The 21,471-nt window shown below is 42.4% G+C and overlaps 1 protein-coding gene across 1 annotated transcript; it reads right to left on the reverse strand.

Moving 5' to 3' along the window:
- Nucleotides 1-708: 708 nt before the first annotated feature.
- On the reverse strand, nucleotides 709-20,093 carry syt12 (synaptotagmin XII; the record flags this gene model as incomplete). The annotated part of the gene is made up of 7 exons (XM_080437848.1): nucleotides 709-882; nucleotides 2,489-2,622; nucleotides 4,471-4,591; nucleotides 9,020-9,235; nucleotides 15,034-15,438; nucleotides 18,250-18,443; nucleotides 20,048-20,093. The coding sequence occupies 7 exons, from the start codon at nucleotides 20,091-20,093 to the stop codon at nucleotides 709-711; spliced, it is 1,290 nt and encodes a 429-aa protein (XP_080293974.1).
- Nucleotides 20,094-21,471: the final 1,378 nt, after the last annotated feature.

Below are 21,471 nucleotides of genomic sequence, written 5' to 3' on the forward strand. Positions count from 1 at the left end.
TTTCAATCCAGCCGCTGTCAGAATGCTGAATGGGGCATAAGCCTGGATGAGTTCAGCAGCCTGACAGCAGGCGGCGCAGACTTTTCTGGCTCTTCCTGAACACACCTGTGGATTATACCAGGGACAATGACTTGGACTTTAGCCCCCCCTCGGACACACCTGTGGACTACACCAGGTACAAATGACTTTTTGTTGCACTCCCTCATGGAGCTACATGCGGATTATACTAGGGTCAGTCCACTCTAGGTGGACACGCACTGACCTTTTGCACCTTAATCCCTTGTATAACGCACTGACTTTTTTGGGTCTTTTTATTGTGCTCCTTAAGCACCTTAACGTCCTTTGTCTATCATGCACAGTATAAGTATAACATGCACAGTACAATACATTGCTGCTATGCTCAGGCACCTTAGTTTAGTTTTTTTAGTTTTATTTATTATCTCAGGTAATTTGTAAATATGTAGATAACTTGTCTGGCCTTCTGTTGCTCTCTTGTTTTTGATCTCCTTCCCACCTGCCCCCCACCCTCTTCTTCTCCCCCCCCCTCTTCTTTCTATGGAAACTAACGTTGCGATGGGAACGATGTACAAAAAAGAATTTCACCCACTTTTTTACCTTGTAAACCTGTGATGTGACAATAAAACTGATTCTGACACACACACACACACACACACACACGCACGAACGCGCACGCACACAGCAGAGTGCCTAGGTTCTGCGTAGAGGGTGCCACATGGAGACTGGTTTTCTGAGCGTGGCTAACATCTGGTTCCAGTGCGTGATTCCCATCCCGCTGGCCTCTGGACCGATGATCACATGACCCACGTTCTCACCGCGCCCGTCGTCCGTCGCCTCCGCTACCGTCACTCTGAGAGATAATTCCTAGACGGACAGACAGACAGACAGACAGACAGACAGACAGACATGGAGAGGCATGGTCATGATTTCTAAAGTGATTTTCTTTTGGTTGAGACTGAAAAGAGATTCAAGATGATTTATTTTTTACATTCCATTATACAAGTATAACAGACTAAAAATCTTCGGCCCCTCAGCTTGGCAGGAATAGGAACAACAGCAATACAATAATAGAAATAACAGTAAGAAAATAGGAGTAAAAATACAATACAATAACAGTTGGACAATGTAAGGTGCCTTTGTTTAGATGCCGTGTATAGGTCCTACATCTAAGTATTAAAAAGTTGACAAAGCAGAGAGGGAGACAGTATATAGACTATAGAGAGAGAGACAGTAGGAAATATGAGAGGGAGACAGCATAGCAGAGACAGAGGATATAAGGATCTGGGGATTTGACCCTATATCAGTGTGGGGTATGTGCTGTGTGTGTTTTTGGGCGGTGAAACCGCCCCTATATGTGAGGTTTGGATATTTGTACAGCAAATCCTGCACTGTGATTGGCCAAAAATGTACCCCGCCTAACCCTGCACCGTGATTGGCCAATCACAGTCTATTCAGGACTGTGATTGGCCAGTGTCACATGACACATGTGCATAGCCCTATATAAGAAACCATAACTTAAAAAAGTTATGGTTTCTTCCATCACTTCCATCGGAATATGACTTTCATGACTTTCATAAAGAGTGTTTCAATAAATGTATTTATTTATTGTACATGATTGGTTGACTCCATTCAGTATTGTGATTAGCTAGCAAGACACCGCCCACTTCACACAGGGTGTGATTTTTATACACTTTACACACTTTATACATTAGTACATGTAACTGCGCAATATCCTTCTATCATAACCTTATTGTCTACTTGTATTATAACTTATTTTAATTGTATCATAAATGTTGGACATTGTTAGCACTGGCTAACAATGCCCAACACGGCACTTGTCCAACACCGCTTGAATCTGTAGACAGAAGTGAAACTGTGAAAACTGTGCACGTGGCCTCGTGGGTTCGTGGACTGAATGTATAAACATGTGGTCCTCAAAGTGGGGTCCGAGGGGTCCGCAGCTAAATGTGTTCATACAGTATCATAAGCAGTTTAACCACTTTAAGCCCATGCTGGGCCTAGCCGGTTGAGTATCTAAACGGAAGTACCGGAATTTGGCGGAAGTACCGCCCAAGGAAATCACGTTGATACTTTACAAATCTGTTTACATTCTCCGTGAATGAAACGAGTGTTGTGATTGGTCGAAAAAGATCGTTTCCGGGGGAAATACGTACGACGGAAGTCCCGACCCTATAGACACTCTCTGCATTAGGTCGTCACCAGGCTTTTCTCTTCGCAGATGAGTAAGGCTGGGAACGAGGCTACTTTAAACCTATACAGTATGTACATCGGATATTTGAAAATATTAATATAAAATCTTGAAGAAATGTAAATACAAAATAAAATACATATTAATTTGGGGGTCCTTGAAATAAAATAAAAAACGTTTGAGAACCACTGGTACATGAATGGGACAGCAGTGTGTATTGCACAGGCTTTGTAGCAGAGCTGCGGTTGTGGTCGTTTTTACCTGCAGAACGAGGGAGGGGACGGAGAAGATCATGGCTTCGTTGAAGATGGGGTTGGTCTCGTCCCGCTTGGTCGACGTCTTCTTCTTGCTGATCTTCTTGCCGTCCTGCAGGAGGTAGACCTTCACAAAGGGATCTGACAGCAGGAGGAGAGGAGGTCATGGAGAGGATGGAGGTAAAGAGTAAGAGAAGAGGATAGGAGGGAATTGAGAGGAGGATGGGGGCAGGGGAAAGGAGAAGAGGACGAGAGAGGATGGAAGGAGGTAAAGGAAAGGAGAAACCGATGGGGAAGGGAGAGGGGAGGAATGACAGAGGAGGGGGAAGGAAGGAGGATGGTGAGAGGAGAGGGAAGATAGGGAGACACTTCATTTTAATTAACATCACTCACTCATTGGGAGGTTATTAAGGTACAGACATACAGTCATGTGTTAATGACTGTATGGAATCAGTGCTAATGGGGATGTGATGGCCTGCCCGTTCAGGTTAATGGAACTGTAATTGCGGTCAGTCTCCTTACAATGGCTTTATTACTGGCCACTATGCAGAGACGCCGCAATAATGGCGTGTCATTAATGCCTGCTTAGTTTCTTTTTTACACAGACGAACCAAACAAAGCCGCCTTCACGTGTGGTTTTAGACTCAATTCAATCAATTACATTTTATTCAGTGGTGGAAAAAGTACTCATGTGTTTTACATAAAAGTATCAATACTGCAATGTGCAGTAGAAGTACTCTGTTACAAGTGAAAGTCCAGAATTCAAAATTCACTTGAAAGTGCAAAAGTATTGGTATCCAAATGTACTTAAAGTACCAAAAGTAAAAGTGCTAAAATGTTTGAAAATAGCAGATCTACAAGCTCACAACGCGTCGCGATGCGACGCGTTGTGAGCTTGTAGATCGGCTATTTTCAAATAGCCTAGGTACAAAATAGGGCTAAAGTGGTAATGTAATAATTTATATCTGCAAAGTAACCAGTAACTAAAGTTTTCAAATAATTGTAGTGGAGTAAAAGTACAATATTTGCCTCTGAGATGTAGTGGAGTAGAAGTAAAAGTATGGACAATTGGAAATACAGGAAATACAGTAAAGTAAATGCACCTCAAAATTGTACTGAAGTACTAGTGCTTAAGTAATACTTAGTTACTTTACACCACTACTTATTATACTGCTAAATCTCAACACACTGTCTCAAGACACTTTATAGAACAGAGAACCCACATTGTCCCGCCCTGAGCAAGCATTTTTGTGACAGTGGCAACAAAAAAATGCCAGCACTGCGGAGTCAGAGGCATGACTTGCGATAAAAAAGTGTCACCGTCCAATAGCTGTTTGACAGCTGTTGTCGGGAGATTGTATACAACTATAGCCTGTGCCATTATTTCACAAAATACACTGACGATTGCAGATTCACAAAACGAACTGACGATTGCAGACCACAGTCACAGAAGCTCCAATAGCCTACCGGAGCATTTTCCTTCTCCAAGCCACATAAAAGCTGTTTTTCTAAATAAGTAGAGCATGCTAAAGTTGTATAACCCACTCTTTTAAAAAAATATATAATAAAAAGAACCATTCTAAAAAAAACTCAGTTCATAACGGAATCACATGAGATGACAGCTGTCAGATTTTATAAATATATATTTTTTATATATATTTACGATAGCCTGTACTGTGACAAAATATCGACTCAAAGATTGCTTGAGTGTTGTTTATTTAGACCAGGCCTTGGCCTAATTCATTTAGAGCAGTGCAAAGTTCTCAAAGTGGGGTTCGGGCTAGGACCCTCAGGGGCTCTTCAGGGGGTCCCCAGCTAAATGAAGAAAAGTTTAAACCAGTTTTATACTTCTGCTATTCAAAAGTAGTCTTTCGACAAATGTCACAACAGGTTATGTGTAAGCTTGTATATCTGCTATTTTTGAAACATTCATTTTGGAAAAATCTTGAAAAAGTCACAAAAGGCACACACACACACACACACACTCACCAGCCATTGTCTTTTCGTTGGTCCAGATGAGGTTCTTGGCCTTGGCGACGACTACAGTGAGACGCTCTGCAGTAGGCAGGTAGCTCAAAGACAACAAGATCTCCCCCACAGCATCTACAGTCTGTGAACACACACACACACACACACGTGTGTGCGCGCACACACACACACACACACACGCACGCACGCACGCACGCACGCACGCACACACACACGCACACGCGCACACACGCGCACACGCGCACACACACACACACACACACACACACACACACACACACACACACACACACACACACACACACACACACACATTTCATTGTTATTGGCAGTGTAGCCTCTGTTATCCCTCTGTCCATATTTGAGTGATACTGAATTCTGAACATCAGACAAAGGACAAAGACTTATTTACAGATCTTCTGGCTAAACTCCATAGTATTACTGTACTTTGAAGTCGAAACAACATAACGGTTCTGTCAGTAGTTACTAGTTTGTTGCTTGCTTCCTATCACGATCAACATTATATTAATATTACAACACAGAGGTTGTAGTTCTGGTGAATGTCCAGCAAGGGGCGTCATACGCCACCAGATCACCTCACCAAACTCAGAGAAGTGGTCTGCATGAATTCTGAGTCATGCATCAGTAGTTAGTAGTCATAGTCAGGGTTCAGTTTGCTGGGGGAATGGGGGGGGGGGGGATCCATCCCTCTGCTTTTGAAATCCTCTCTGATCATTAACTTTCATCAACGGTGGGGATGTGTTTTATCCCTGCTTCTGGTCAGACTGAATTAAATACACGCATTTCCTTTGGGGAAATGTAGACTGTCTGATATTTATGTTTGATAACATCACTATTTAATTAAAAAAAAGTTGTTTGATGATGTGTTATTTGATGTGTTTGAGGTTGATGTGGTTTGCTAACCACATGTGGTTTGCAACCACATTGCTAACCACATCAACCCTGGAATCGCGTACGTATACTGTAGGGCTTAAGTTGTAAAGAAAATGTTCCCCCTCTGTTTCCTATAAACCCTGGTAGTGGTGTACCAGGCAGGCCCAATGGAAATGATTACATGTTGAAATACTGGCTGATGGAAAATGTCTGTTGGGTGTTACACATTGATTGTTATAACAGGAACAGAATCACCCTGAGGAGTGTACTTTCCTCAGGAGGACACGAGACAGCTTCCCACGCCAGGTGTTTTACATCCAGATCAATACAATGCGAGATAGGGAGGGCAGAGAGCGGAGAGATCTGCCTGTCTTTGTCCCAGTGATGGAAGAGGTACTCACATTTGTTACTTAAGTACAAGTATCAATACTGCAATGTATAAATACTCTGTTACAAGTAAAAGTCTGGTATAAAAAATGTACTTGAGTAAAAGTATAAAAGTATTGGCATCAAAATATACTTAAAGTACCAAAAGTAAAAGCACTCATTATGCAGAATGTCCTATTTTTATGTATAAAGTTGTATGTATAAAATGTATTACAATCCTTTGAAAATAGCAATCTACAAGCTCAACACGTTGTAGAAGTATATAGGGCTGAAGTGGTTACCCTATGTTTTTTAATGATAATCGAAATGTATAAAGTAACTAACGTTTTCAAATAATTGTAGTGGAGAAAAAAGTACAAAATGATTGAAATCATTTTATTTCAATCATATTGTACTTTTTTGCCTAAAAGTATTGAAAATTTGAAATACTCGAGTACGTGTATTTAGTTACTTTCCACCACTGCTTTGTCTTTCAAATTAGAAACATAACCAACCTAACAGTATCACATTCATTCTCTATAACACTGCAAATGAGAATAGATGGAACATGGGGGCAAAGAAACCCCCCATGTGTGATTCTTTTCTCATAACTGACTTGCTTGACATCATAAGGTATCGTATTCTATCTCGGGGGCGAAATGATGAATCAAACAACTAATGGATCCAACAACATAAAATGCATTACATTTTTAATAAGTGATACAGTTGTACTACAGTATTTACAACTTGTGATGAGCGATTATCATTATTGTTTGTACTTCATTACCTCATTTGTACAGCATTTAATGGTTTAGGGCTTTGCTCAGATTAGATTAGATCAGTGGTTCACAAACATTTTAGCTCAAGACCCAAAAGTGAAATCAGACGTTTGTCCGTGGGACCCAAACTAGTGAAAATAACCGATCTACAAGCTCACAACGCGTCGCTTAGCACCGCGTTGCAAGCTTGTGGGTTTGCTATTTTCACCACTTCTTAAACGTTTTTTTACGTTTATCTATGAAAATTATTTGATTTTTTTATTTTATTTATGAAATACTTTAGAAAAACATTGGATTTTTTTTTAATTGATGAAAAGCTGCTACTTTTTTTGGTATTTTTAAATACATGGGTCCGACCCACTGTTTGGGAAATAGTGGATTAGATGACATGAGAGATCTTTATTGATCCCTGGAGGGACATTCTGGTGTCATAGCAACAGCAACGGCAGTTAGAATGAAACGGCAGAGAAACAGGTAAGAGTCAAAAACAAACCAATATAAATAAGAATACATATAAAGATAAAATAACACAAAACACAGAGCCTAGATATCTGCCACTGTATCTCTGAATGAGTGTACAGTCTATCAATAAACATAAATGTACAGTGATTGAATGAATATACATGTATCACTATACATCTACTGCCAGTGAATATATGAATGAATATAACTAGTCTATTACCAATTAGCATTTGGATATGGACTGTCTATCAACATAAATGAATTATGTGCACAGCCTGAAATGAAAAGTACAGTCTCTGAACGGTTATCCTTGACAGGCATCTGTCAAAATACAGCATTCGCAATAAGGCCGACTATTGCTGCTATCTCAAACCTCGCCAAATGAGCATCCTCTATTTAACATAATGTGAGGAGTAAACGTTATAGGCTACATGCCAAAAAGACACAACACAACAAACTATAGTTCCATCTAATCCATCCATCTTTGTCTGCTTATTCCAGAGTCGAGTCACGGAGGTAGCAGCTCCAGCAGAGACTCCCAGACATCCTTTTCCCCTGGCCACATTAGTCTCTCTCTGACAGGGGGAGATCCAGGCGTTCCCTGGCCTTGAGAAGACCCCCCCTGGGGAGGCTCCCAGGATGCATCGTAAACTGGATGCCCGAAACAACCTCAATTGCTTTCAGTTCTGACCTTCCTTTCTTTTATTTGCATCGAGTATACAGGCAGATCTTGCATCAGTAAAAAAAAATACAGACAGCCTTTGCCAAATGGAGTTGATACAAGGTCAGCCATGCTCATGTCTGCAAAAAGGAACCCTCACCACCGACTGATAAGAATCAGTGGTTATTATTCAGACTCTGTACAGAGTGACAGAAAGCGGTTGGGCAACTGCTTTCCACCTGGAAGGCCCAGGTTTGACTGTCGGTCAATATACAATAACACGTATACTTGTTGTACAACCCATTTCCCCTTGAGCATAAAAACAAATGCTGGTTAAAGATATTAAGCAATTTCAAGGGCTTGGCTTCACATTATGGTGAGCATTTCCCATCATTTTGTACCCCATCATCATTGTTTTTGGTCTGAATTAATCATATTGATTAAAGTAAAAATCTGACTGATTGATATGTAAATGAATCTTTTGTTCTATCACATAGTACCATAGGTAGTGTAACTTGCCCCAGAAGGAGAGACAGTGGTTTCAGTTATGAATATAAATATGTTTTGTTTATGTAAAATGTATGTACACTGGGTTAAAAAGATTCATTTCATTATGAGTAAATAATATTAAAAGTGGCAATAAATAATATTAAAAAGATCTATATTACAAGGGTTAAGGTAAAAAATGCTGTGCCCATTGCTCAAAGGGTTTACGGTTATTGGGCAGGATCACATGGTCAGAGTGAAGCCGTCAATCAAAGTCAGAATTAAGCAGAGTTGACACAGAGAGGTCACTTCTATGATTGAGACACTCCAGAGAGAGTGATAATATTGCTTCAGCTCTGCACAGTGGTGTGTTCTACCCTTATACGCTGTATACGCTGTATACAGTCCAGATTTTTGGGGAAAAAAACGTATACAGTCTATTAACCATTTCATCCATTGAAAACGCGAGAGCGTATACCCACGCCCACGCTCATCGTATCATATCGTATACCCTCCGAAAAAACCTAGAACACACCACTGGTTCTGCACAAGGTTCAAGAGGCGAACACGGTAAAAGCTTATTGTATTATGTGCCTTTTATTTTGTTTGTGAAGAATTGCTGTTATTATCAAAATGTGCAAATGCACTTTGTTTGTTTGACTTCAGCGTAAAATGTGGATAATTGGATGCACCTGTGTGGACTCACTAATCAGAGGACTCTGTTTCAAAATGATTATGGACTCATGTATGTTTTATTTCTTTTATAGTTTTCACTATATGTCTTGTATGATGTTTACTGTGTTGGAGGAGTTTGGAGAGTTATGGAAACAAATCCCAGAAAAGACGTCTGTATGATGCGTGGACATTTGTTGAACCTGTGGCAGCTACAGGTATAGCCTACCTTGTTAACATCCTGGAGGTACAGCCAGGCATTGAAGGCTCGAATGCTCAGGTCCAGGTCAGTCAGTTTGAGCTCTGCGATCCCGGCGCTGATGTTTCGCTCGTCGGTGTCGATTCCGAAGGCGGCGAACCTCAGGCTGTACTCATCCAGCGCTGCGGGGTCCAACATCACAGAGAAACGCTCGTCAAACATCACCGTGAAGGCGTTGGCTTGGATCTGGGACACAAAAGACAAGACCGTCTCCAGCTGATAATGGAATTGCATTGAAGGAATACGCTGCTGTAAAGCAGATGCCGTTTTGTCCCTGTTCTCTTTTCTGTTTCTTCCAATTCTTAATCATCAGCAGTTTTTTTCTCTCCTATGTGTGCAGTGTTCCCTTTCTCTGCCAACCTCCACTGTTGGTCCACGGAGGATGTGTAGACAACAGTGGTGGAAAAAGTACTCAAATGTTTTACTTACTCTAAGTAAAAGTATCAATACTGCAATGTCGAAGTACTCTGTTACAAGTAAAAGTCTGGAATTCAAAATTTACTTGAGTCAAAGTACAAAAGTATTGGTATTCAAATGTAATTAAAGTACCAAAAGTAAAAGTACCAAAAGGTTTGAAAATAGCAGATCTAGAAGCTCACGATGCGACGCATTGTGAGCTTGTTGATCGGCTATTTTCAAATATCCTAGGTACAACATAGGGATAGTAATGTAATAATTAATATCTGCAAAGTAACTATAACTAAAGTTTTCAAATAATTGTAGTGGAGTAAAAGTACAATAATTGCCTCAGAGATGTAATGGAGTAGAAGTAAAAGTATCGACAATTGGAAATACTCCAGTAAAGTAAAAGTACCTCAAACTGTACTTAAGTACAGTACTTGAGTAAATGTACTTAGTAACTTTACACCACTGGTAGACAATCACATGCTTCCTCTGATACACATGGAGTCACCAGGTGCTTCTTTCCATCCTGACAGTGAGGCGTTTCACCTGGAGTGCAAAACCACTTAAACCCTATATACTGTAATTTAGTGACAGGAGGTCCCCAGGGGTCTATGCTGGCTCCGCTCCTGGTCTCCCTCTACAACAAATACATTTGCCCCAAAACAGCCAATCAAAAAGCTTACAACGCGTCTCAACAGCGACGTGCTGTGAGCTTGTTTATCTGCTATTATCGCTGAATGTTCCCACCCGATAGGGACACTAGGGTTCTTGTGCTAAACACACACAGATGTTCACGCTCTCTCTCCCACTGAGTTCCCTGCTGAACATGCACCCAGATCAACCAGGAGGAGTTGCCAATTGCAGTGACAAGGACACAATCCCCCGCCAGATTCCCACCTGAGCACACTGACAATTGTGTTTGTTGGAACGCTGACAGGAATCGAACCGAGGTCTCAGGGGTGGTGGGCAAGTAATTAACCTCTACGCCCACAGACACCCAAGCTGCTGCTTTGACGCCTACTGTTTGTTAATGATTATTTTTATATCATCCTTCACAATCATTGGCTTTAGTACTATTTCCCTGTCTTGAGTTTACGTTTGTGCACAGCCGTACGATTCCAACAATACAGGATGCCCTGAAGTTGATAAACGTAGGTATAGTTCTATTCTTACAGAGCTATGTATAAATAAACCCATAAATATAGATCATAATTCCTTCAGAAATGTTTTGACCAAATTACCGCCTCTGTAATCTTGTGGCGCAGGGATTCATGATGTGAGGTCATGCACAGCCATAAAACTGAAAGCCACAGTTATGTAAATACAGTTGGAGGAAGCGGACGACCTACTCTGGCTGATTGCAGTGGGTTGGTTTTGTTTTAGGCGTCTCGGATGGCCAACAGCTTTGCAGATGGCTCTCTGCAGAGCGTACTGCGTGTTGCAGGCCAAAGACACAGCGTGATTCAGCCCTGATATGCTTATAATAAACCCAAACATAAGCCAGGACGATTAAAACCGCTGTTAGTTCTTTCATTCTCTCCCCGAGGATCCCTGTCTATAGTTTGCACAGCTCATCCCACACAGGTCCACCACACCGCTGCATACATAAACATACCAGCAGATTGCACCTGTGCTATGTGTAATTTTCTAGTTTAACTTTTAACCCATTAAGACCTGAGGCCGATTTTATAAATGCCTTCTAAATCAGTGGTTTTCAAACTTTTTCGTGCCAAAGACCCCCAAATGTATACATATTTGGCCACGGACCCCCCATCTGAAAATGTTTTGTGCCAGGGACCAGCAGAAGAGAAGATCAAAATGTAAGACTTGGAATAATGTCAGGATTTATGGAGCGCTCTGAAGTTACCAGGCAACTAGTGATGTCCCATATGGAATGACACAGATATGACAACATAAACTCCTACATCGCAGTTCTCTGGAGTCTCGCTGAGGTGTGAAAACGACACAAAAGGCAGCAACACGTTTCACAGTGTGAACATGCTTAATGCATCCATTGCCTTGGTCTCCCACAGCAGCGCACAGCCTGTTCATTTCAAAAGTGAAAACCTGTGATCATTGTGCTGTGGTGCATGAGTCTGATTAAGAATATTCATGCCTTGAATGAGCAAGTGTGAACTTAACCTAATTTTGCTTTTACTCAACGCTTGGTGCAATCTCTGATGCGAAGCGTTTTACAATAAATATTTAATGAGAGAGAGTCAAAGTAGAAAACTACTGTCTGACTCTGTTTCCCTCTCTGTCTGTAACACATGCTCACCAACTGATGTTAATCAGTCCTAACCAGTGGTGGAAAAAGTACTCAAATGTTTTACTTAAGTAAAAGTATCAATACTGCAATGTAGAAATACTCTGTTACAAGTAAAAGTCCGGAATTCAAAATGTACTTGAGTAAAAGTACAGAAGTATTGGTATCAAAATGTACTTAAAGTACCAAAAGTAAAAGTACTAAAATGTTTGAAAATAGCAGATCTACAAGCTCCCAACGCGTCGCGATGCGACGCGTTGTGAGCTTGTAGATCGGCTATTTTCAAATAGCCTATGTATAAAATAGGGCTAAAGTTGTTAATGTATGTTTTATAATGTAATAATGTATACCTGCAAAGTAACTAGTTACAAAAGTTTTCAAATAATTTAGTGGAGTAAAAGTACAATATTTGCCTCTGAGATGTAGTGGAGTAGAAGTAAAAGTATAGACAATTGGAAATACTCCAGTAAAGTAAAAGTACCGCAAAATTGTACTCAAGTACAGTACATGTACTTAGTTACTTTACTAACCTACTTCCTAACCTACTTCTTTATCTTTTTTTTACTATTAATAAATATACAGCATGTGTTAAGTATAATGTACAATCTATCACCAGTAATACACATCTATCATCCATGAATGGATATGCACAGACTATATGGACAGTGGATATGAGACTGATATATTGTATTGTAGATGATATTATATTTATATTATATTATTACAGGCCTATATTCTCATCCTATTAAAGCACATTGAGCTATAGTCTATGTGTGAAAGGTGCTGTGCTGATGATTTCTCTTAGTGTCTGGCAGCGTCTGGAGGTGTGCAGAAGGATGGATGCATCCTGGCTGGCTGGCTGAGTTATACAGCCTGAGAGATGATGAGGCCCTGACACGGAGCCAGAATGAGCTAATAAAACCCTGTGTGCCAATGAGAAGGTGTGCACGCGCTCCTTGGCTTTATGGGTGTGTTTGTCAACCAGTGTGTGTGTGTGTGTGTGTGTGTGTGGGGGGGGGGGGGGGGGGGACAAAAACAGAGAAAGAAGTAAAAACAAATCTGACATCAGAGATAGAGAGGTAGAAAAATAAAGGTATAAAACAGGAGAGAGATAAGTACTGTACACACCGCAGAGAATCAACAGCCAGGTCTCACTCTGAGAGAGGAGCTGATGTCAGCAATTCTCCTGCTCTCCACCCCCTCTCCTCTCCTCTCCTCTCCTCTCCTCTCCTCTCCTCTCCTCTCCTCTCCTAGTTCTTTTATATCACAGCTAAAAACCTTGCGGTTTCTATTTTCGATTCCTTTGTCTTACTATTTTATATTGTGTTTTTTGCTCTGTGTCCTGAATAGGCGTTTTCTTGTTATAGGCACATTGAATTGCTTTGTTGTTGAAATGTGCTATAGCTATACAAATACAACATTTGCCTCCTCTCCTCTACTCTCCTCTCCTCTATCTGGTCTTTCCTCCTCTCCTCTCCCACAAGCCCGTCTGTCTCTCTGTTTGCCTCTCTCTCTCTCTCTCTCTCTCTCTCTCTCTCTCTCTTCTCTTGTGCCCATCATCCTCAGTGTGATAAAAATAACAGTGATAATTACAGAGCTGTGGCGTTCATATGAGTGCACTCATACATGACTTATTATCAGACTTAGTTTGCAGGCATACATGTAGACTTCCATTGTGTGCGTGCGTGCGTGCGTGCATGCGTGCGTGCGTGCCTACGTGCGTGCCTGCGTGTGTGTGTGTGTGTGTGTGTAAAGATCCAGACACACTCTCCCCATCTTGCTGACATGCAGATATGCAGAAGAGACATCTGCGTCTCTCTTTCTCTCTCTCTCACACACACACACACACACACACGCACACGCACACGCACACGCACACGCACACGCCGCACACGCACACGCAGTGAGAAATAGAGTTGCGTTCCACTCTCATCTATTTGTCATAGTCAACCATAGTGTTTTCTGGTGATTCACTTTAAGTGCAATACAGCCACTGAGTGAATGCTCTTCAAAATGCTAAAACGAGTGCTACAGAAACGGTTATTAGCATAATGGCCTGAACCTCTAATGTCTCATAAACACAAAGCTACTAGAAAAGGTACGCTCAGTGGAGGTACGCTAATGAGTGTAAGAATAATACTTGCACTGTCTGATGCAATAATGTCTTTTTGTGTCTCTCACGTGTCATATATGCCTGGCGTACTGTACTGTATGTTGTCACATTAGTGTGTTTGTGTTAATAAGTCATGGGCTTTAACTGAACGGTGTGACTCTCTGTCGGTCTGTCTGTCTGTCAGTTGGTCGGTGTGTCTGTTTGTGTGTTCATCTCTATCTATCTATCTATCTATCTATCTATCTATCTATCTATCTATCTATCTATCTATCTATCTATCTATCTATGTATCTATCTAGTCCCACTCCTAACCATCACCTACACGTATCCCATAGCCTGGAGGGATGGGTGGTTCTGGGGATATACTGTATATTCACAAAAGTGCTGTGCAGTGATTGGTGTAGTAGTGGACAGAGACAGAATACAGAGCTATGGTTGGAAGAAATCAATGACAAACCTAAATCACGTACATATTGTCAGTTTAAAACTGTGTATGAATGTGAAAAATGTGTTGTGTATGATCAATCTAAGAGCCAGCAATCTCTGTGTGCACAGTTTCACTTGGGAATATTGCCACTACATTGAAACAGTGCACTGGAACAGAATTAGATCAAAGACTATGTGGCTATTGTGAACTTGGTGAAGTGGAGGATGAAACCCACTTACATGTAGGTCTGTCCCTGGATAGCGATTTAGTAGTATTTATTTGATAACCATACATTCACAATTTCAAATTTTATCCATAAAGCTTGGAACAGAAGAAAACATGCAACGCATAGTTTTTTTTTTGTGATGGATCATACCAACTCATTGCGAACGCGCGCCTCCGACCAAGTGGAGCTTACTATGTAACTCTGCTTGGGTTGTGGGTGTGTGTCTCCGTGTGTGTCTCTGTGTTCATGCACTACCTATGTAGAGGGCGCCAGAGTGCAGGAATTTAGACACAGCCTGCAACACACACACACACACACACACACACACACACACACACACACACACACACACACACACACACACACACACACACACACACACACACACACACACACACACACACACACGGACACACGGATTACAAGTCCGGAAATACACAATATTTTCGAGCTGCGTTCGCTTCCAGCGTTCGCGCGTCTTACTTGTTCTCTTACTCCTAAGCTTTGAGTTCAGACACACACACACACACACACACTATCCCCTCACCCTGGAAACTCCCACGCTGATCTCATCGGGTCCCAGGGACACTCTGATGAAACACCCGGTGAAGTCCCCCTCCTCTCTCTCCATGAGGTCCTTGCCCTGGTGCAGGGTGATGTGGAGGACCCCTCCCTGGGCCTGCCGCTCGTACTCCAGCGTGATCTCCAGCTGGCCCACGGTGAAGTCGTGGCCAAAGTTGTGAGCCACCGAGGAGATGGAGCTGAGAGAGTCCGTGGACATGGAGCGGTTCAGCGGCACCGCCGAGGGGTCGAAGGGGTCGCGGTTTATCAGCTCCAGGTGGCCTCCGAGGTCCCTGTTGTAGCCCTCCAGGGGGGTGGTGTCTCCCAGGGCCAGGCTGGCCTTGCGGCTGGAGGTGACGGAGGTACGCCTGTGGTTGTTGGCAGCTACTCTCTGGGGGAGGAACGGAGGAGAAAAGAACGGCGTTATTTAGTTTTACTTTCGACAAGCCTCCAAGGGTTCTTCTGCTCAACCTTTGAGCAAGATGGCAGTAAGTTGGAGTACCATACTCTTCACCGTTGGCCACTGGGAGTTGCCCAGTACCACAACAGCTGTCTGCTGTTGGTCACCAGTGTTGCCAGATTCTGTGAGAGAAACAAGCAACCAGGTCTAGGAAAACCAGCCCAAAAGAAGCGACGATGGGCCACATGAGCACTTTAACATATACATCAGCTATTTGAAAATAGCAGATCTACAAGCTCACAACGGGTCGCGATGCGACGCGTTGTGAGCTTGTAGATCGGCTATTTTCAAATAAAATCTTGCGGGGAAATTATAATAAGCAGATCTGGCAACCCTGTTGGTCACTGTGATCGGCACAGCATAACCACGGTTTTCTACTATTGGTCACTGGCAGCTGCCCAGTACAACCACAGTTATCTACTGTTGGTCACTGGCAGCTGCCCAATTTACAACCACAGTCTAAATCAAAACCACGCCTCCTGGGTAATAAAGACATTTTCTTATAGATGGAGTGCCATGATATTTTTCAACCCTAAAACCTGATCATAAGGTATTATTATTATGTAAGGATTTTTTTCAACAAAAAAAAAGTGTACAGTAAGTGTTAAAATGTTGTTTTTATGTAGACACACCCACCAGTGCATTAAGTATACCTGGTTCTCACCTTAGCACCTCCTCCACCACCTTAGCACCACCCACCTGTCCTAGTCCCTCCTCCTCCTCATGCCCACACCTGTTGTGTTATGATAATGAGGGGGAGGGTGTGGGCTTTGTGATGTCACTAAAGCGCTGTTTCTCTATTGGCACATTTGACCCTCAAGGTTTCAGCCTCCAGGAAAAAAATCCAAATAGTCAGAGAAGACATAAAACACCATAAAAACACCACCGGGGGGCTTAATGAAGTTCTATCAACCTCATAGACACATGAAAAACAGAAAAAGTGCAAAAACATGGCACCACCTCTTTAAGCAAATATCCTATTGACCTATTAAACATTTTCAACGTAAAAGAACAGTTTTCAGGCATTCTGTCAGTCTGTGATTTATAGGCGAGCTTGTATTATTCCTTCGGATAAATTAGTACTTTAACGGCATCAGTTTATGCTTCATAGCCATTATGTGTAAAATATACCTGGACTGATTTATTTATTTATTTTTGGAACACAGTGTAACTACATAATGTGTAACTCAGGATCCACATGGGAACGGCTCCAACGTGGATCTCGGACCTCATGGCATCTTGTGACGTCAGTCATCTATGTCGTTTATATGATGTATGACTCCAAATCCAGGCAAGATTCCAACCTGATCCAAGACCCTTTATTGCCTTCCATTATAAAATTTAAGATTTAATATTAAAAAAAATCTACATAAAACATAATGTGGAGGTACTAAGTTATCCTACTGGCAAGTGTGCCAGTAGGCCAGATGATATCATAAAAAAAGTAAATGGGATTTTTAATGGCCAGGAGGCGTGGCTTTGACGTCAGGACTTCGGTGCTCGCGACTGGGCTGCCTTGCTCTGTTGCAGAGGTTCTCAAACTTTTCCATTCCAAGGACTTCCAAATGGCCATAGCTGCACTATAAGCAGCTCACAACGTGCTGCATTGCAACCCATTATGAGGTTATAGATCTACTATTTTTGGCTAAATCTGAAATAAAAATAAATAAAGTGGTTGAAGTGGGCCATCCACAGAGCCTAGTCCCTCCACGTGCCAGAGCCTCCCCCGGTCCCGGCAGAGCAGTTCCGGAGAAGCGGACTGTACAAAAGGCCCTCAATTGCATTGACAATCAAGGTCAATGTGACCTGTGCACTGATTAGCACAGGTGCTTCCCAATTAGATTGACGATCGAGGTCAATGTGACCTGTGCTACTCCGCAGGTGCGCTGGTGCTCTTGATTAGAGCCCTTCTTCTCAGTCCAGAGGAGGAGAGGAGAGGAGAGAGAAGCACAGATTGCAATGTGTATATTATTTAGATCTAAGAAGTCATTATTTCTCTACTTGATGAACCTTTAAGGTGTGTGCGTCACTGACATAAAGTAAGTCAAGGCGAATATTTAACTGCTGTGTATTGAGTATATTTGAACAGCTATGTTGTGTACATGTACGCTGTATATTGTGCATTGAGATTTCTGTGCTTTGTGGAGTAGGATTGTTTTGCAGTCATAGGAGGAATATTGTATTTGTTTGATAATTATTGTAACCTACTACATTGAGTACCTCTTTTGTTCCCCTCCCTCCTTTAGAACCACACATACAAACATACCCTGGCGATGTGTCTTGCCATACTGTGCTGTTAAATTGTTCTGAAATACTTTCAACAAAGACTGTGCCTACGGGCAACACTCCATCCTTGTCTCCTTGTGAATTCTTATTGATTCCCGGTGGCGAATACTATTATCCTATCCTACCGCCTAATACAGTCCTTACCCTCCCGAACACGGACTGAGGGGCCCTGTGTCTTTCCCTGAGAGGACTGACCGTGGGTAGAGCTACTGGGACGTTCCAATTGGACCCTTACAAGTCTGTAACTCTGAGAGTGTACACATGGAACCAAATGGACCCGTATGGGTCCATTTGGTTCCATGTGTACACTCTCAGAGTTATGGGGGTCCTTGAAATTTAAACGTTTTGAGAACCACTGATATACTATATATTTTAGCTTTTTTTGCCACCAGCTTTTACATTCCTCAGACTCTTTCTGACCATAAACGTATATCTCCTGTTCAACAGCAACGTTACCTTCTGTCGGACCGCGGAGACGGAGTTGCCGTACTTCTCCTGCAGGTAGCGGTAGTCAAAGTTCGGGAACGGAGACGGAGCCGGGAAGGTTCCGGACTTCCACAGTCTCCAGATGTTGATCCCGGCCACGCCCAGGAGGATCAGGAACCCCACCAGGTACACCCCCACCTCCCATCCTGGAGGGTTACGGACCACTGGGGAGAGAGAGAGAGAGAGAGAGAGAGAGAGAGAGAGAGAGAGAGAGAGAGAGAGAGAGAGGCTGCTATCAACTTTCAAAAGTTTATACCAAGATAACCTCTCCTATATGGATGTATAACTATTTCTGAGAGAAAATGCACGATTTGTATAGTTTAAGATGAAGTTGCAATGTAACACAGCTCTGTTTACTCTTTTACTGTCATTTCTCATGCCAATAAAGCTCCATTGAATTGAATTGAGAGAGGCAGAGAGAGAGAGAGAGAGAGAGAGAGAGAGAGAGAGAGAGAGAGAGAGAGAGATATGCAGAAAGAGAGAGAGAGAGAGAGAGAGAGAGAGAGAGAGAGAGAGAGAGAGAGAGAGAGGGAGGGAGGGAGGGAGGGAGGGAGAAAGTGTGAAGGGGAGAGATAGATAGGGAGAGAGTGTGAAAGAGAGGGAGATAGGGAGAGAGAGAGAGAGAGAGAGAGAGAGAGAGAGAGAGAGAGAGAGATATGCAGAAAGAGAGAGAGAGAGAGAGAGAGAGAGAGAGAGAGAGGTATCTTTTAAATCCCTTCTTCTAACACACATCCTTCCTAAATAGATGTGACTTTGTCTCTATTAAAATGCTCCTTCAGTTCTTAAATCACCGTGGCTGAGAGCAACCGCTAATTGCCTGACACAGATATAAGCGCTGCCTTATCTCTGTGTACAGCTGACCACATTTCATGGACCAGCCAGCCCACGCTGCCTTGATCATTATTCAGGCTCCCAGCGAGGAGGAGAGGAGGACGACGTTACGTCTGGGAAACTAAAAGTTTCATTTTAACTTTGATTTAATTTACTTTAAAGTAAGAGTTCTCATACAGCAGAGAAACAGCAATTCTTGATTACACCTTCAAAGTGTTACATGTTTCACAATGCCTATAACACTGCACCATCTGCTGTCCGTCAGTCTCTGTCTGTCTGTCTGTCTGTCTGTCTGTCTGTCTGTCTGTCTGTCTGTCTGTTTGTTTAGCTCTGTTTTGGTAGTGTAGAAATTGATCCAAATGGACAGAGTTGAATGAACACTGAGGTTTTTACTGTGCAGAATAAAAAATACGAAAAGAATGCTTCTTTCTTTTAATCCCCACTCTTAGAAAGAAACAGATGCTCCAATTATTCAGGAAGTGTTATTCTGTTTGTGTTGTGATTACAGTGACACGCACGCACACAGTCACACACACGCGCACACACACACGCGCACACACACACACACACACACACACACACACACACACACACACACACACACACACACACACACACACACACACACACACACACACACACACACACACACACACACACACACACACACACACACAGAGAGAGAGAGAGAGAGAGAGAGAGAGATACTCACACTCACACACACACACACACACACACACACAGAGAGAGAGAGAGATACTCACACACAATCACACTTGCAAGTTACCCACACAGTAACTTGCACTCAGTCACGCACATTCAGTTACCCAGAACTGTGTGAAAGTGTCTTTCACACCGACTCACTGAGCAAGGCATTAAACCCCTCCTTTCTCACTATAAGACTCAGGTACAAACATTACTGTCATCTTATACTCACCACTGAGATGATATCCTGGCAGATCCCGTTCCGGAGCAGACGACATGGTGCAGCCTGCCTGGACACACACACACACACGCACACGCGCACACGCACACGCACACGCACACGCACACACACACACACACACACACACACACACACACACACAGTAGAAATCAGTTTAGCTCAGTTAATTTCCTTACAGGTAGAATGTGAAAACTAATAGAATACGCACATCACTTCATTGAGGTGCTGGGTTGGAAAGTAATATGAAGAAAAAGAATAAACCCGCACACTCGTCTGCTCCAAGGTAAATTTATTGACAACGTTTCGAGCCAAGGCTCTTCATCAGGTCAAACTCAAGAAGTGTGTACCTCACCCACTTATATAGGCACCCACAGGTCACGTTATCAATCAGTGGGTGGGACAACACGACAGGGTAATCAGATAGAGATTAGAGAAACATCTAATAAATACAGTGTTCAACATTTACATATCCACAGAACAGCAGTGGAAAAAACACAAATGGACACTTGATTAATAAAATCTATAGCAAACAGAATTTAAATAATCAGGTACATTAAACATAGGCAACAAGAGTAATAATTAAAGAAAAATAATTAAAGAAAATGGCTGATTGGAAAATCCTCATTCATTCCTTTTGGAGACATTGTGTTTAAGGTGTAGATCCAAAAGGATTCACGCTGTAGTAGTAGTCTATTCAGATCTCCTCCTCGTCTAGGGCATTTAACATGTTCAATCCCCTGATATCTGAGAGTGGCCACATTGTGTTTAGCGGACAAAAAGTGCATTGCAACTGGGCTCTTTTGATCTTGGTTGCGAATGCTGCTTCTATGTTCAGAAATGCGTGTCTTTAGGGCCCTGTTGGTCTTGCCAACATATCCTCGACCGCATGGGCATTTTAGCAGGTATATAACATTTTTGGTTGTACATGTTATAGTGCCCTTAATATCAAAACGTTTCCCCGTTAAAGGGTGCGTAAAAGTGTGGCTCTTTTCAGTAAAATTACATTGTGCGCAACGGGCGCATCTGTAATTACCTTCGGGGATTTGAGTCAAAAAAGACGATTCTGGCATTTGAGGGATGAGATCTGATTTAACAACTGTTTGTCTTATATTAGGAGGACGTTTATAGACAACCCTGGGCATGTCCTTGAAGGTAGTGGCCAATTTAGGGTCGCTACTGAGGATATGCCAGTGTTCTTTTATTGTGCGTTCAAACTCCTTACCAAGGGCTGAATATTGTACAATGCATAGGGGGCCGTTACTTGGGGAGGCGTCCCGTTTGGACTGTAGGACTTCCTCCTGTGTACAGTCACTGAATCTGTCGCGTGCCTTTTTTAGCCACTCGTCTGGATAGCCTCTACTTTTAAAGCGCATATCTAGGAGGTCCGCTTGTGTTTTGTAGTCCGTTCCATCACT

Source organism: Gymnoscopelus braueri (genome assembly GCF_963280865.1).
Source record: "Gymnoscopelus braueri genome assembly, chromosome: 9".
In the NCBI taxonomy this organism is placed as follows: Eukaryota; Metazoa; Chordata; class Actinopteri; order Myctophiformes; family Myctophidae; genus Gymnoscopelus; species Gymnoscopelus braueri.